Consider the following 13,253-nt stretch of genomic DNA (forward strand, 5'->3'; position numbering starts at 1 on the left):
GTACAGTGCTTCAGTTACCCTATAGTTATTATCATTATTAGAATTTCACGTGTTACATATTATTATTATTATTATTATTATTATTATTATTATTATTATTATTATTATTATTATTATTATTATTACTACTACTACTGCTACTGCTACTGCTACTACTACTACTACTACTACTACTACTACTACTACTACTACTACTACTACTACTAGACGTCTAAAGTAGGCGCTCGCTGGACGCACGCTGGTCTTCACGCAGGCACGCACGCACGCACGCATCACATGCTCACACACACACACACACACACACGCACACACACACACACACACACACACACACACACACACACACACACACACACACACACACACACACACACACGCACAATGTACTCTCATTTTTTTCAGGTTAATATTGTTGAGTGCCTTAACAAGCTGACTGGTCCATCTATCAACTGGAGACACACACTCACAACCTTACCACCAGTTATCTCGTCTTCTTCAATGACATTCAACTGTTCCCTCACTTCTATAGACGCTACACTGAACATCCTGGCTCTGTCATTTACTTCTACTAATCTAAACTGGGAATCTTCACACATCATCACATTAAAACAATATAAACACTCCCTATGAAATGAGGCGTTTTCAGTATTCTCCGCCAGTTTTTTCTCCCTCCAACCCCCTCCTCCCAGCTGGTAACTCCCTCCATGCCAGCAGTGTACGTAAGCTTTACATACATATATTGTCTTAGAGAGGCTGGCTGTTTCTTACCAATTTCTCTTTTCTAACTGACTGCCCTCACCTTCATTCTCACCACCTGATTGTTGTGTCATTAGTGATTGTTGTTGTTAATAATAATAATCATTATTATTATTATTTTATTATTTATTACTACTACTACTACTACTACTACTACTACTACTACTACTACTACTACTACTACTACTACTACTATCATTATTATTTTATTTATTTATTTATTTATTTATTTATTTATTTAATATTATTATTTTAGTACTATTACTACTACTATTATATTATCACCATCATCATCATCATCATCATATCATTATCATCATCACTACAATCACCTATTACTAGCGGTGTAATTATTCAAAAAAGCAGAGTTCACCAGCCCCACCCCTGCAGGTCATTAACCTGGTAACCTCCAAAGACCCTTGGTAATGTCACCAAAATGGTCTAACCGTGCACAAATCTCAAGGCAAAAATGTGTTCCAGTACTGTAGGGGTTAATTAAGAGTTTCATTAATGGCTCATCGGTCCTGCTTAACTGCCTGACTGGCTAATAATTGCACTAACTTCATCACCACTCTCGTTAATGGCCACAGTCTTCACTATCTTAACCCCTTCGGCACCGGGACGTATTTTCATCTATAGTTTTAAGTGTGATTAGACGATCGCATTGATATTATGAAGGGTCTATGGAGGTCAGAAGTTTAATGGCCAGAGTCTTCACTGTTTCAATCCCAACGTGAGTTTGTGAAGCTGTATAAAATCATCAAATAGTAACCAGATTGAGTACGGAAATGTGCAATGGTACTGAAAGGGTTAATCCCCACGTAAGTTTCTGAATCTGTATGAAATTGCCAAGTAGTAAGCATTTAGCATGAATATCGTAATGTCACGGTACTGAAAGGGTTAGCTATCCATTCACTCGTTTCAGGCACCACTAGTTAGCCTCCTAATTCCTTCACCTCCTCCGTCTTATTCATTCTGCTAACTTATTACATTTCCGTCTTTACAACTCAATTCAACTCACGGTTCCTTAGAAAAGTCATCCGTTCATGGTACGTTTTTACTCTTCATATTTTTTTTTAATATTGATTCGTTGATTTGCACGCAGGGTTCAGAGAGAGAGAGAGAGAGAGAGAGAGAGAGAGAGAGAGAGAGAGAGAGAGAGAGAGAAATTATCTATCATAATCAATTATCCGTTAATGATACGTTTTTATTTTTTTCGTTGATTTGCAGGCAGGGTTGACTTGAGAGAGAGAGAGAGAGAGAGAGAGAGAGAGAGAGAGAGAGAGAGAGAGAGAGAGATGATTATTACCTATTATAATCAATTTCCCGTTAATGATACGTTTGTTTTCTTTTTCGTTGTTTTTCTTTATTCGTTGATTTACAGGCAGGGTTCAGAGAGAGAGAGAGAGAGAGAGAGAATGATTATTACCTATTATAATCAATTTCCCATTAATGATACGTTTTTTTTCTTTATTCGTTAATTTACAGGCAGGGTTCACTGAGAGAGAGAGAGAGAGAGAGAGAGAGAGAGAGAGAGAGAGAGAGAGAGAGAGAGAGATTATTATTACCTATTATAATCAATTTTCCGTTAATGATACGTTTTTTTTTATTCGTTGATTTACAGGCAGGTTTCACTTGAGAGAGAGAGAGAGAGAGAGAGAGAGAGAGAGAGAGAGAGAGAGAGAGAGAGAATTATTATCTATCATAATCATTTACTGAGAAGGAAGCTTCAAAATGTTACAACAAAATAATAAAAAAAAATCCTGTATTATTATAAGTACTACATGGAAGGTAAGAATGATTGATAAAACAAATATATGCAATTGTGTGTGTTTAACGGTTGGTTTGGAAGGAGTTAATATTGAGCATGGCTAGTTCATATCCAGATGGTGGACCAGTCGTTAGATTCACCGGCAGCGTTTCATATGTTCGTTTGCGCTCAAATTGTTTTTTCCTTATCGGCAGGTTGGGGGGAGGGGGACGAGAACGAAGCAGGGTCAATAGCTCAGAATGACAGCTATACCAGTTTAACTCCAGACATCACGCCCGCTACATCTCACCTCTCCAGTCACCACGCCACTACGCCACCACCGACCCCTCGAGTCTACGCAGCCCGGTGTCCGTCTGTGTCTTGTCGTCGGGCGTGACGTGCAGCAAAGGCGGTAACAGCAACGGGAAGTTTTATCTACGTGATGGAGGTTTTTCGTGCGGCGAGGTGACGTGCCGCTGCTGTGAGATTAGCGGACCACCCCACCCCACTCTACAGCCACAGCACAGCGGAGAGGTTGGTGGTGTGTATGTAAATGAATAGTGTCGGTGTTGTGTGTGCGTTGACTTGCTGTGGTGATAGGAAGTTGTTAGTCAGTAAATTGAGGGTGGTTAGGAATGTTGACTGATAAAGGATAACAGGATATGTGTAGGATGTGCACTGTGTCTATTGGAAGGTTAACTATACGGTGTCTGTCTGCGTGACTATGTAGGATGTATTAGGAACTAACGGTACGTATGAGTGTTAAATTTACTTGGTTTAGTTGTCAATTAGGGGCGATGGTTCAGAATAGATTTTGGGTAATGACCGTGGCAATGAAGTGTTTTGTGGTCATTGTAGTTGTGTAGGAAGAATTACGTTTAACCTCTTTCAGTACTGTGACGCATTTTCACCTTGAGGTGTGTGTACGATTAGATAATTCTATTGTTACAAAGCATGTATGGATGTCACAAGGTTAAACTTAATGGCCTGTCTTCACTATTTTAATTCCTCGCGCTTGTATGAAATCACCAAATAGTGACAGAAGGAATATATGAAAACGCATCTTGGTGCTGAAGGGATTAAACGTGTCGCGTAACTATAGAACTCTAAGTTATATTTGAGGCTATAATGTTTCAGGTTAGTCATTGTGGTTCCCTCGTTATAGAATAGGTACCAGAATCGGCGAAAAGAATGAGTGGACAGGATTTCTTCACGTAACGAGGCTGGTGTTTCAAGGTACGTGCATTAGAGGCACGTGTTAGTATAACGGTAAGTGGGGATATAACCATAAAATTAGTTCTTGAAAGTGGTAGGCAGGCCTAAATCGTTAAGAGGTTCACAAGTGACGGTGGGGGTTTTGTGAGAAATTGTGAAGCTGTATAAAATCATCAAATAGTAACCAGAATGAGTACGGGAATGTGTAATGGTACTGAAAGGGTTAATCCCCACGTAAGTTTCTGAATCTGTATAAAATTGCCAAGTAGTAAGCATATAGCATGAATATCGTAATGTCACGGTACTGAAAGGGTTAGCTATCCATTCACTCGTTTCAGGCAGCACTAGTTAGCCTCCTAGAGAGAGAGAGAGAGAGAGAGAGAGAGAGAGAGAGAGAGAGAGAGAGAGAGAGAGAGAGAGAAATTATCTATCATCATTTACTAAGAAGGAAGCTTCAAAATGTTACAACAAAATAATAATAAAAAAATCCTGTATTATTATAAGTACTACATGTATTATTATAAGTACTACACGGAAGGTAAGAATGATTGATAAAACAAATATATGCAGTTGTGTGTGTTTAACGGTTGGTTTGGAAGGAGTTAATATTGAGTGTGGCTAGTTTATATCCAGATGGTGGACCAGTGGTTAGATTCACCAGCAGCGTTTCATATGTTCGTTTGCCCTCAAATTGTTTTTCCCTTATCGGCAGGTTGGGGGAGGGGACGAGAACGAAGCAGGGTCAATAGCTCAGAATGACAGCTATACCAGTTTAACTCCAGACATCACGCCCGCTACATCTCACCTCTCCAGTCACCACGCCACTACGCCACCACCGACCCCTCGAGTCTACGCAGCCCGGTGTCCGTCTGTGTCTTGTCGTCGGGCGTGACGTGCAGCAAAGGCGGTAACAGCAACGGGAAGTTTTATCTACGTGATGGAGGTTTTTCGTGCGGCGAGGTGACGTGCCGCTGCTGTGAGATTAGCGGACCACCCCACCCCACTCTACAGCCACAGCACAGCGGAGAGGTTGGTGGTGTGTATGTAAATGAATAGTGTCGGTGTTGTGTGTGCGTTGACTTGCTGTGGTGATAGGAAGTTGTTAGTCAGTAAATTGAGGGTGGTTAGGAATGTTGACTGATAAAGGATAACAGGATATGTGTAGGATGTGCACTGTGTCTATTGGAAGGTTAACTATACGGTGTCTGTCTGCGTGACTATGTAGGATGTATTAGGAACTAACGGTACGTATGAGTGTTAAATTTACTTGGTTTAGTTGTCAATTAGGGGCGATGGTTCAGAATAGATTTTGGGTAATGACCGTGGCAATGAAGTGTTTTTGTGGTCATTGTAGTTGTGTAGGAAGAATTACGTTTAACCTCTTTCAGTACTGTGACGCATTTTCACCTTGAGGTGTGTGTACGATTAGATAATTCTATTGTTACAAAGCATGTATGGATGTCACAAGGTTAAACTTAATGGCCTGTCTTCACTATTTTAATTCCTCGCGCTTGTATGAAATCACCAAATAGTGACAGAAGGAATATATGAAAACGCATCTTGGTGCTGAAGGGATTAAACGTGTCGCGTAACTATAGAACTCTAAGTTATATTTGAGGCTATAATGTTTCAGGTTAGTCATTGTGGTTCCCTCGTTATAGAATAGGTACCAGAATCGGCGAAAAGAATGAGTGGACAGGATTTCTTCACGTAACGAGGCTGGTGTTTCAAGGTACGTGCATTAGAGGCACGTGTTAGTATAACGGTAAGTGGGGATATAACCATAAAATTAGTTCTTGAAAGTGGTAGGCAGGCCTAAATCGTTAAGAGGTTCACGAGTGACGGTGGGGGTTTTTGTGAGTTTGTGAAGCTGTATAAAATCATCAAATAGTAACCAGAATGAGTACGGGAATGTGTAATGGTACTGAAAGGGTTAATCCCACGTAAGTTTCTGAATCTGTATAAAATTGCCAAGTAGTAAGCATATAGCATGAATATCGTAATGTCACGGTACTGAAAGGGTTAGCTATCCATTCACTCGTTTCAGGCAGCACTAGTTAGCCTCCTAGAGAGAGAGAGAGAGAGAGAGAGAGAGAGAGAGAGAGAGAGAGAGAGAGAGAGAGAGAAATTATCTATCATCATTTACTAAGAAGGAAGCTTCAAAATGTTACAACAAAATAATAATAAAAAAAAATCCTGTATTATTATAAGTACTACATGTATTATTATAAGTACTACACGGAAGGTAAGAATGATTGATAAAACAAATATATGCAGTTGTGTGTGTTTAACGGTTGGTTTGGAAGGAGTTAATATTGAGTGTGGCTAGTTTATATCCAGATGGTGGACCAGTGGTTAGATTCACCAGCAGCGTTTCATATGTTCGTTTGCCCTCAAATTGTTTTTCCCTTATCGGCAGGTTGGGGGGAGGGGGACGAGAACGAAGCAGGGTCAATAGCTCAGAATGACAGCTATACCAGTTTAACTCCAGACATCACGCCCGCTACATCTCACCTCTCCAGTCACCACGCCACTACGCCACCACCGACCCCTCGAGTCTACGCAGCCCGGTGTCCGTCTGTGTCTTGTCGTCGGGCGTGACGTGCAGCAAAGGCGGTAACAGCAACGGGAAGTTTTATCTACGTGATGGAGGTTTTTCGTGCGGCGAGGTGACGTGCCGCTGCTGTGAGATTAGCGGACCACCCCACCCCACTCTACAGCCACAGCACAGCGGAGAGGTTGGTGGTGTGTATGTAAATGAATAGTGTCGGTGTTGTGTGTGCGTTGACTTGCTGTGGTGATAGGAAGTTGTTAGTCAGTAAATTGAGGGTGGTTAGGAATGTTGACTGATAAAGGATAACAGGATATGTGTAGGATGTGCACTGTGTCTATTGGAAGGTTAACTATACGGTGTCTGTCTGCGTGACTATGTAGGATGTATTAGGAACTAACGGTACGTATGAGTGTTAAATTTACTTGGTTTAGTTGTCAATTAGGGGCGATGGTTCAGAATAGATTTTGGGTAATGACCGTGGCAATGAAGTGTTTTGTGGTCATTGTAGTTGTGTAGGAAGAATTACGTTTAACCTCTTTCAGTACTGTGACGCATTTTCACCTTGAGGTGTGTGTACGATTAGATAATTCTATTGTTACAAAGCATGTATGGATGTCACAAGGTTAAACTTAATGGCCTGTCTTCACTATTTTAATTCCTCGCGCTTGTATGAAATCACCAAATAGTGACAGAAGGAATATATGAAAACGCATCTTGGTGCTGAAGGGATTAAACGTGTCGCGTAACTATAGAACTCTAAGTTATATTTGAGGCTATAATGTTTCAGGTTAGTCATTGTGGTTCCCTCGTTATAGAATAGGTACCAGAATCGGCGAAAAGAATGAGTGGACAGGATTTCTTCACGTAACGAGGCTGGTGTTTCAAGGTACGTGCATTAGAGGCACGTGTTAGTATAACGGTAAGTGGGGATATAACCATAAAATTAGTTCTTGAAAGTGGTAGGCAGGCCTAAATCGTTAAGAGGTTCACGAGTGACGGTGGGGGTTTTTGTGAGTTTGTGAAGCTGTATAAAATCATCAAATAGTAACCAGAATGAGTACGGGAATGTGTAATGGTACTGAAAGGGTTAATCCCCACGTAAGTTTCTGAATCTGTATAAAATTGCCAAGTAGTAAGCATATAGCATGAATATCGTAATGTCACGGTACTGAAAGGGTTAGCTATCCATTCACTCGTTTCAGGCAGCACTAGTTAGCCTCCTAGAGAGAGAGAGAGAGAGAGAGAGAGAGAGAGAGAGAGAGAGAGAGAGAGAGAGAGAGAGAGAGAAATTATCTATCATCATTTACTAAGAAGGAAGCTTCAAAATGTTACAACAAAATAATAATAAAAAAAAATCCTGTATTATTATAAGTACTACATGTATTATTATAAGTACTACACGGAAGGTAAGAATGATTGATAAAACAAATATATGCAGTTGTGTGTGTTTAACGGTTGGTTTGGAAGGAGTTAATATTGAGTGTGGCTAGTTTATATCCAGATGGTGGACCAGTGGTTAGATTCACCAGCAGCGTTTCATATGTTCGTTTGCCCTCAAATTGTTTTTCCCTTATCGGCAGGTTGGGGGAGGGGACGAGAACGAAGCAGGGTCAATAGCTCAGAATGACAGCTATACCAGTTTAACTCCAGACATCACGCCCGCTACATCTCACCTCACCTCTCCAGTCACCACGCCACTACGCCACCACCGACCCCTCGAGTCTACGCAGCCCGGTGTCCGTCTGTGTCTTGTCGTCGGGCGTGACGTGCAGCAAAGGCGGTAACAGCAACGGGAAGTTTTATCTACGTGATGGAGGTTTTTCGTGCGGCGAGGTGACGTGCCGCTGCTGTGAGATTAGCGGACCACCCCACCCCACTCTACAGCCACAGCACAGCGGAGAGGTTGGTGGTGTGTATGTAAATGAATAGTGTCGGTGTTGTGTGTGCGTTGACTTGCTGTGGTGATAGGAAGTTGTTAGTCAGTAAATTGAGGGTGGTTAGGAATGTTGACTGATAAAGGATAACAGGATATGTGTAGGATGTGCACTGTGTCTATTGGAAGGTTAACTATACGGTGTCTGTCTGCGTGACTATGTAGGATGTATTAGGAACTAACGGTACGTATGAGTGTTAAATTTACTTGGTTTAGTTGTCAATTAGGGGCGATGGTTCAGAATAGATTTTGGGTAATGACCGTGGCAATGAAGTGTTTTGTGGTCATTGTAGTTGTGTAGGAAGAATTACGTTTAACCTCTTTCAGTACTGTGACGCATTTTCACCTTGAGGTGTGTGTACGATTAGATAATTCTATTGTTACAAAGCATGTATGGATGTCACAAGGTTAAACTTAATGGCCTGTCTTCACTATTTTAATTCCTCGCGCTTGTATGAAATCACCAAATAGTGACAGAAGGAATATATGAAAACGCATCTTGGTGCTGAAGGGATTAAACGTGTCGCGTAACTATAGAACTCTAAGTTATATTTGAGGCTATAATGTTTCAGGTTAGTCATTGTGGTTCCCTCGTTATAGAATAGGTACCAGAATCGGCGAAAAGAATGAGTGGACAGGATTTCTTCACGTAACGAGGCTGGTGTTTCAAGGTACGTGCATTAGAGGCACGTGTTAGTATAACGGTAAGTGGGGATATAACCATAAAATTAGTTCTTGAAAGTGGTAGGCAGGCCTAAATCGTTAAGAGGTTCACGAGTGACGGTGGGGGTTTTTGTGAGTTTGTGAAGCTGTATAAAATCATCAAATAGTAACCAGAATGAGTACGGGAATGTGTAATGGTACTGAAAGGGTTAATCCCACGTAAGTTTCTGAATCTGTATAAAATTGCCAAGTAGTAAGCATATAGCATGAATATCGTAATGTCACGGTACTGAAAGGGTTAGCTATCCATTCACTCGTTTCAGGCAGCACTAGTTAGCCTCCTAGAGAGAGAGAGAGAGAGAGAGAGAGAGAGAGAGAGAGAGAGAGAGAATTATCTATCATCATTTACTAAGAAGGAAGCTTCAAAATGTTACAACAAAATAATAATAAAAAAATCCTGTATTATTATAAGTACTACATGTATTATTATAAGTACTACACGGAAGGTAAGAATGATTGATAAAACAAATATATGCAGTTGTGTGTGTTTAACGGTTGGTTTGGAAGGAGTTAATATTGAGTGTGGCTAGTTTATATCCAGATGGTGGACCAGTGGTTAGATTCACCAGCAGCGTTTCATATGTTCGTTTGCCCTCAAATTGTTTTTCCCTTATCGGCAGGTTGGGGGAGGGGACGAGAACGAAGCAGGGTCAATAGCTCAGAATGACAGCTATACCAGTTTAACTCCAGACATCACGCCCGCTACATCTCACCTCTCCAGTCACCACGCCACTACGCCACCACCGACCCCTCGAGTCTACGCAGCCCGGTGTCCGTCTGTGTCTTGTCGTCGGGCGTGACGTGCAGCAAAGGCGGTAACAGCAACGGGAAGTTTTATCTACGTGATGGAGGTTTTTCGTGCGGCGAGGTGACGTGCCGCTGCTGTGAGATTAGCGGACCACCCCACCCCACTCTACAGCCACAGCACAGCGGAGAGGTTGGTGGTGTGTATGTAAATGAATAGTGTCGGTGTTGTGTGTGCGTTGACTTGCTGTGGTGATAGGAAGTTGTTAGTCAGTAAATTGAGGGTGGTTAGGAATGTTGACTGATAAAGGATAACAGGATATGTGTAGGATGTGCACTGTGTCTATTGGAAGGTTAACTATACGGTGTCTGTCTGCGTGACTATGTAGGATGTATTAGGAACTAACGGTACGTATGAGTGTTAAATTTACTTGGTTTAGTTGTCAATTAGGGGCGATGGTTCAGAATAGATTTTGGGTAATGACCGTGGCAATGAAGTGTTTTTGTGGTCATTGTAGTTGTGTAGGAAGAATTACGTTTAACCTCTTTCAGTACTGTGACGCATTTTCACCTTGAGGTGTGTGTACGATTAGATAATTCTATTGTTACAAAGCATGTATGGATGTCACAAGGTTAAACTTAATGGCCTGTCTTCACTATTTTAATTCCTCGCGCTTGTATGAAATCACCAAATAGTGACAGAAGGAATATATGAAAACGCATCTTGGTGCTGAAGGGATTAAACGTGTCGCGTAACTATAGAACTCTAAGTTATATTTGAGGCTATAATGTTTCAGGTTAGTCATTGTGGTTCCCTCGTTATAGAATAGGTACCAGAATCGGCGAAAAGAATGAGTGGACAGGATTTCTTCACGTAACGAGGCTGGTGTTTCAAGGTACGTGCATTAGAGGCACGTGTTAGTATAACGGTAAGTGGGGATATAACCATAAAATTAGTTCTTGAAAGTGGTAGGCAGGCCTAAATCGTTAAGAGGTTCACGAGTGACGGTGGGGGTTTTTGTGAGTTTGTGAAGCTGTATAAAATCATCAAATAGTAACCAGAATGAGTACGGGAATGTGTAATGGTACTGAAAGGGTTAATCCCACGTAAGTTTCTGAATCTGTATAAAATTGCCAAGTAGTAAGCATATAGCATGAATATCGTAATGTCACGGTACTGAAAGGGTTAGCTATCCATTCACTCGTTTCAGGCAGCACTAGTTAGCCTCCTAGAGAGAGAGAGAGAGAGAGAGAGAGAGAGAGAGAGAGAGAGAGAGAGAGAAATTATCTATCATCATTTACTAAGAAGGAAGCTTCAAAATGTTACAACAAAATAATAATAAAAAAATCCTGTATTATTATAAGTACTACATGTATTATTATAAGTACTACACGGAAGGTAAGAATGATTGATAAAACAAATATATGCAGTTGTGTGTGTTTAACGGTTGGTTTGGAAGGAGTTAATATTGAGTGTGGCTAGTTTATATCCAGATGGTGGACCAGTGGTTAGATTCACCAGCAGCGTTTCATATGTTCGTTTGCCCTCAAATTGTTTTTCCCTTATCGGCAGGTTGGGGGAGGGGACGAGAACGAAGCAGGGTCAATAGCTCAGAATGACAGCTATACCAGTTTAACTCCAGACATCACGCCATCGGTTAATTTTGTCCATTACAGGAGTTGGTGATCCAAAAGCCGCCCCACAGCCGCTACTGCTACTCGGAGGGTTTCTGCCTTGCATCGGGCCTTCACACGTGCCGCCGTCGCCGCTACTGACAGGGATTTCGCCTCGCTGCGGCCTGGCAAACACCACCTACGTCACCGCTATTGACACTGAGGGACTTCGCCTCGCAGCGGCCTGGCAAACACCTGCTACATCACCACTACCGCTGCCGCCGCCGTCCAGTGAGAGATTCATCTCTGACATCCTGCCATTCAACGCCTGCTGCCACCACCACCACCTCCTTATGGTTCTGTCACTGTACTGAAGCTGTTGTCATGATTGAATAATAAATTGTGAAGAAATCTTTATGGTTTTGGTGAATTTCCTTTCCTGGGAAATATTTGTGGGTGGTTTCAGGCTGGCTTAGGTCACACACTACCTGACCCCAATATTGCCTCCATTATACTCACTCTCTAAACAATAAATAGCCAGAAAAAAAAAAACGATAATTTCACTTATCATAAGCAGACAAGACAATAAAAATTGAGAAAAAATATTCTGCAAGTGGGGAAAAAAAAAAAAAAAAAAAATAGCAAGATAAAATGAAAAATGGTCCAAAATTACTACTAAAAAAAAAAAAACGGCAAAAATGAAAAACAAAATGGATTTTTAAATACTGCAGGCCAGAAAACTGCAAAAATGGTCAAAAACTGGAAAAAAAACAAAACAAAACAGGCCCTAAAACTGCAAAAAAAAACAAAAATGCAAAAATGGTCAAAAACTGGCAAAAAAACCCCAAAACGGGCCCTAAAAATGTACTTAAGTCGAAAATACTCGAAAGAGTCTCCGGAGATAAGGCAGATCCATATTGGAGTTAAAATTAAATGCAAGAGTCTCCCTAGACTTTTTTATTCAACAATTCTTTACATTATTAAACAAAACATACAAAGAATACAGTGAAAAGTCTACACAAATTTTCAACTCTACACAAAGTATAAAAAAACAGTGAGCAAAATCTATACAGAAAACTCTACACAAATTTTCAACTTAATAAAAAAAAACATTAAAAATGAACTTAGTATAAAAACAATGAGTAAATTCTATAGTGAAAAAGTCCACAATAATTTTAAGTATAAAAACAGTGAACTCTACACAAAGTATAAAAAAACAGTGAGCAAAATCTATACAGAAAACTCTACACAAATTTTCAACTTAATAAAAAAACATTAAAAATGAACTTAGTATAAAAACAATGAGTAAATTCTATAGTGAAAAAGTCCACAATAATTTTAACTTAATAAAAAAAACATTAAAAATGAACTTAGTATAAAAACAATGAGTAAATTCTATAGTGAAAAAGTCCACAATAATTTTCAACTTAATATAAAACAAACATTTACAACAATTAACAATATAAAACAGACATTTACAACATAATATAAAACAAACATTTACAACAATTTACAATATAAAAGACATTTACAACCTAACAAAAAAATCTGCACAAATTTTCAACTTCACAGAAATTTTAAAACAATTTTCAACTTCAGAAAATGTTTTCAAACAGTTCTTTCATGTTAACAAATATTCAAAGATAAAAATGTTTAGTTTTGAAGAGACAGTCTTACAAACAAACTGTTTCAACAATAAGAGAGAGAGGGATAACGGAGAGAGAGAGAGAGAGAGAGAGAGAGAGAGAGAGAGAGAGAGAGAGAGAGAGAGAGAGAGAGAGAGAGAGAGAGAGAGAGAGAGAGAGAGAGAGAGAGAGAGAGAGAGAGAGAGAGAGAGAGAGAGAGAGAGAGAGAGAGAGAGAGAGAGAGAGAGAGAGAGAGAGAGAGAGAGAGAGAGAGAGAGAGAGAGAGAGAGAGAGAGAGAGAGAGAGAGAGAGAGAGAGAGAGAGAGAGAGAGAGAGAGA

At 40.4% G+C, this 13,253-nt stretch overlaps 1 protein-coding gene across 1 annotated transcript in view; it reads left to right on the plus strand.

Moving 5' to 3' along the window:
* Positions 1-2,623: 2,623 nt before the first annotated feature.
* The window catches only part of LOC123502518, a 27,406-nt gene continuing 16,776 nt past the window's right edge, over positions 2,624-13,253 (plus strand). Inside the window, exons 1-6 of the mRNA XM_045251641.1 lie at positions 2,624-2,656; positions 2,774-3,040; positions 4,535-4,750; positions 6,244-6,459; positions 7,962-8,177; positions 9,653-9,868. Coding sequence (XP_045107576.1) covers positions 2,624-2,656; positions 2,774-3,040; positions 4,535-4,750; positions 6,244-6,459; positions 7,962-8,177; positions 9,653-9,868 — 1,164 coding nt within the window. The remainder of the gene's footprint in view (positions 2,657-2,773; positions 3,041-4,534; positions 4,751-6,243; positions 6,460-7,961; positions 8,178-9,652; positions 9,869-13,253) is intronic.

Source organism: Portunus trituberculatus, chromosome 11 (genome assembly GCF_017591435.1).
Source record: "Portunus trituberculatus isolate SZX2019 chromosome 11, ASM1759143v1, whole genome shotgun sequence".
Lineage (NCBI taxonomy): Eukaryota > Metazoa > Arthropoda > Malacostraca > Decapoda > Portunidae > Portunus > Portunus trituberculatus.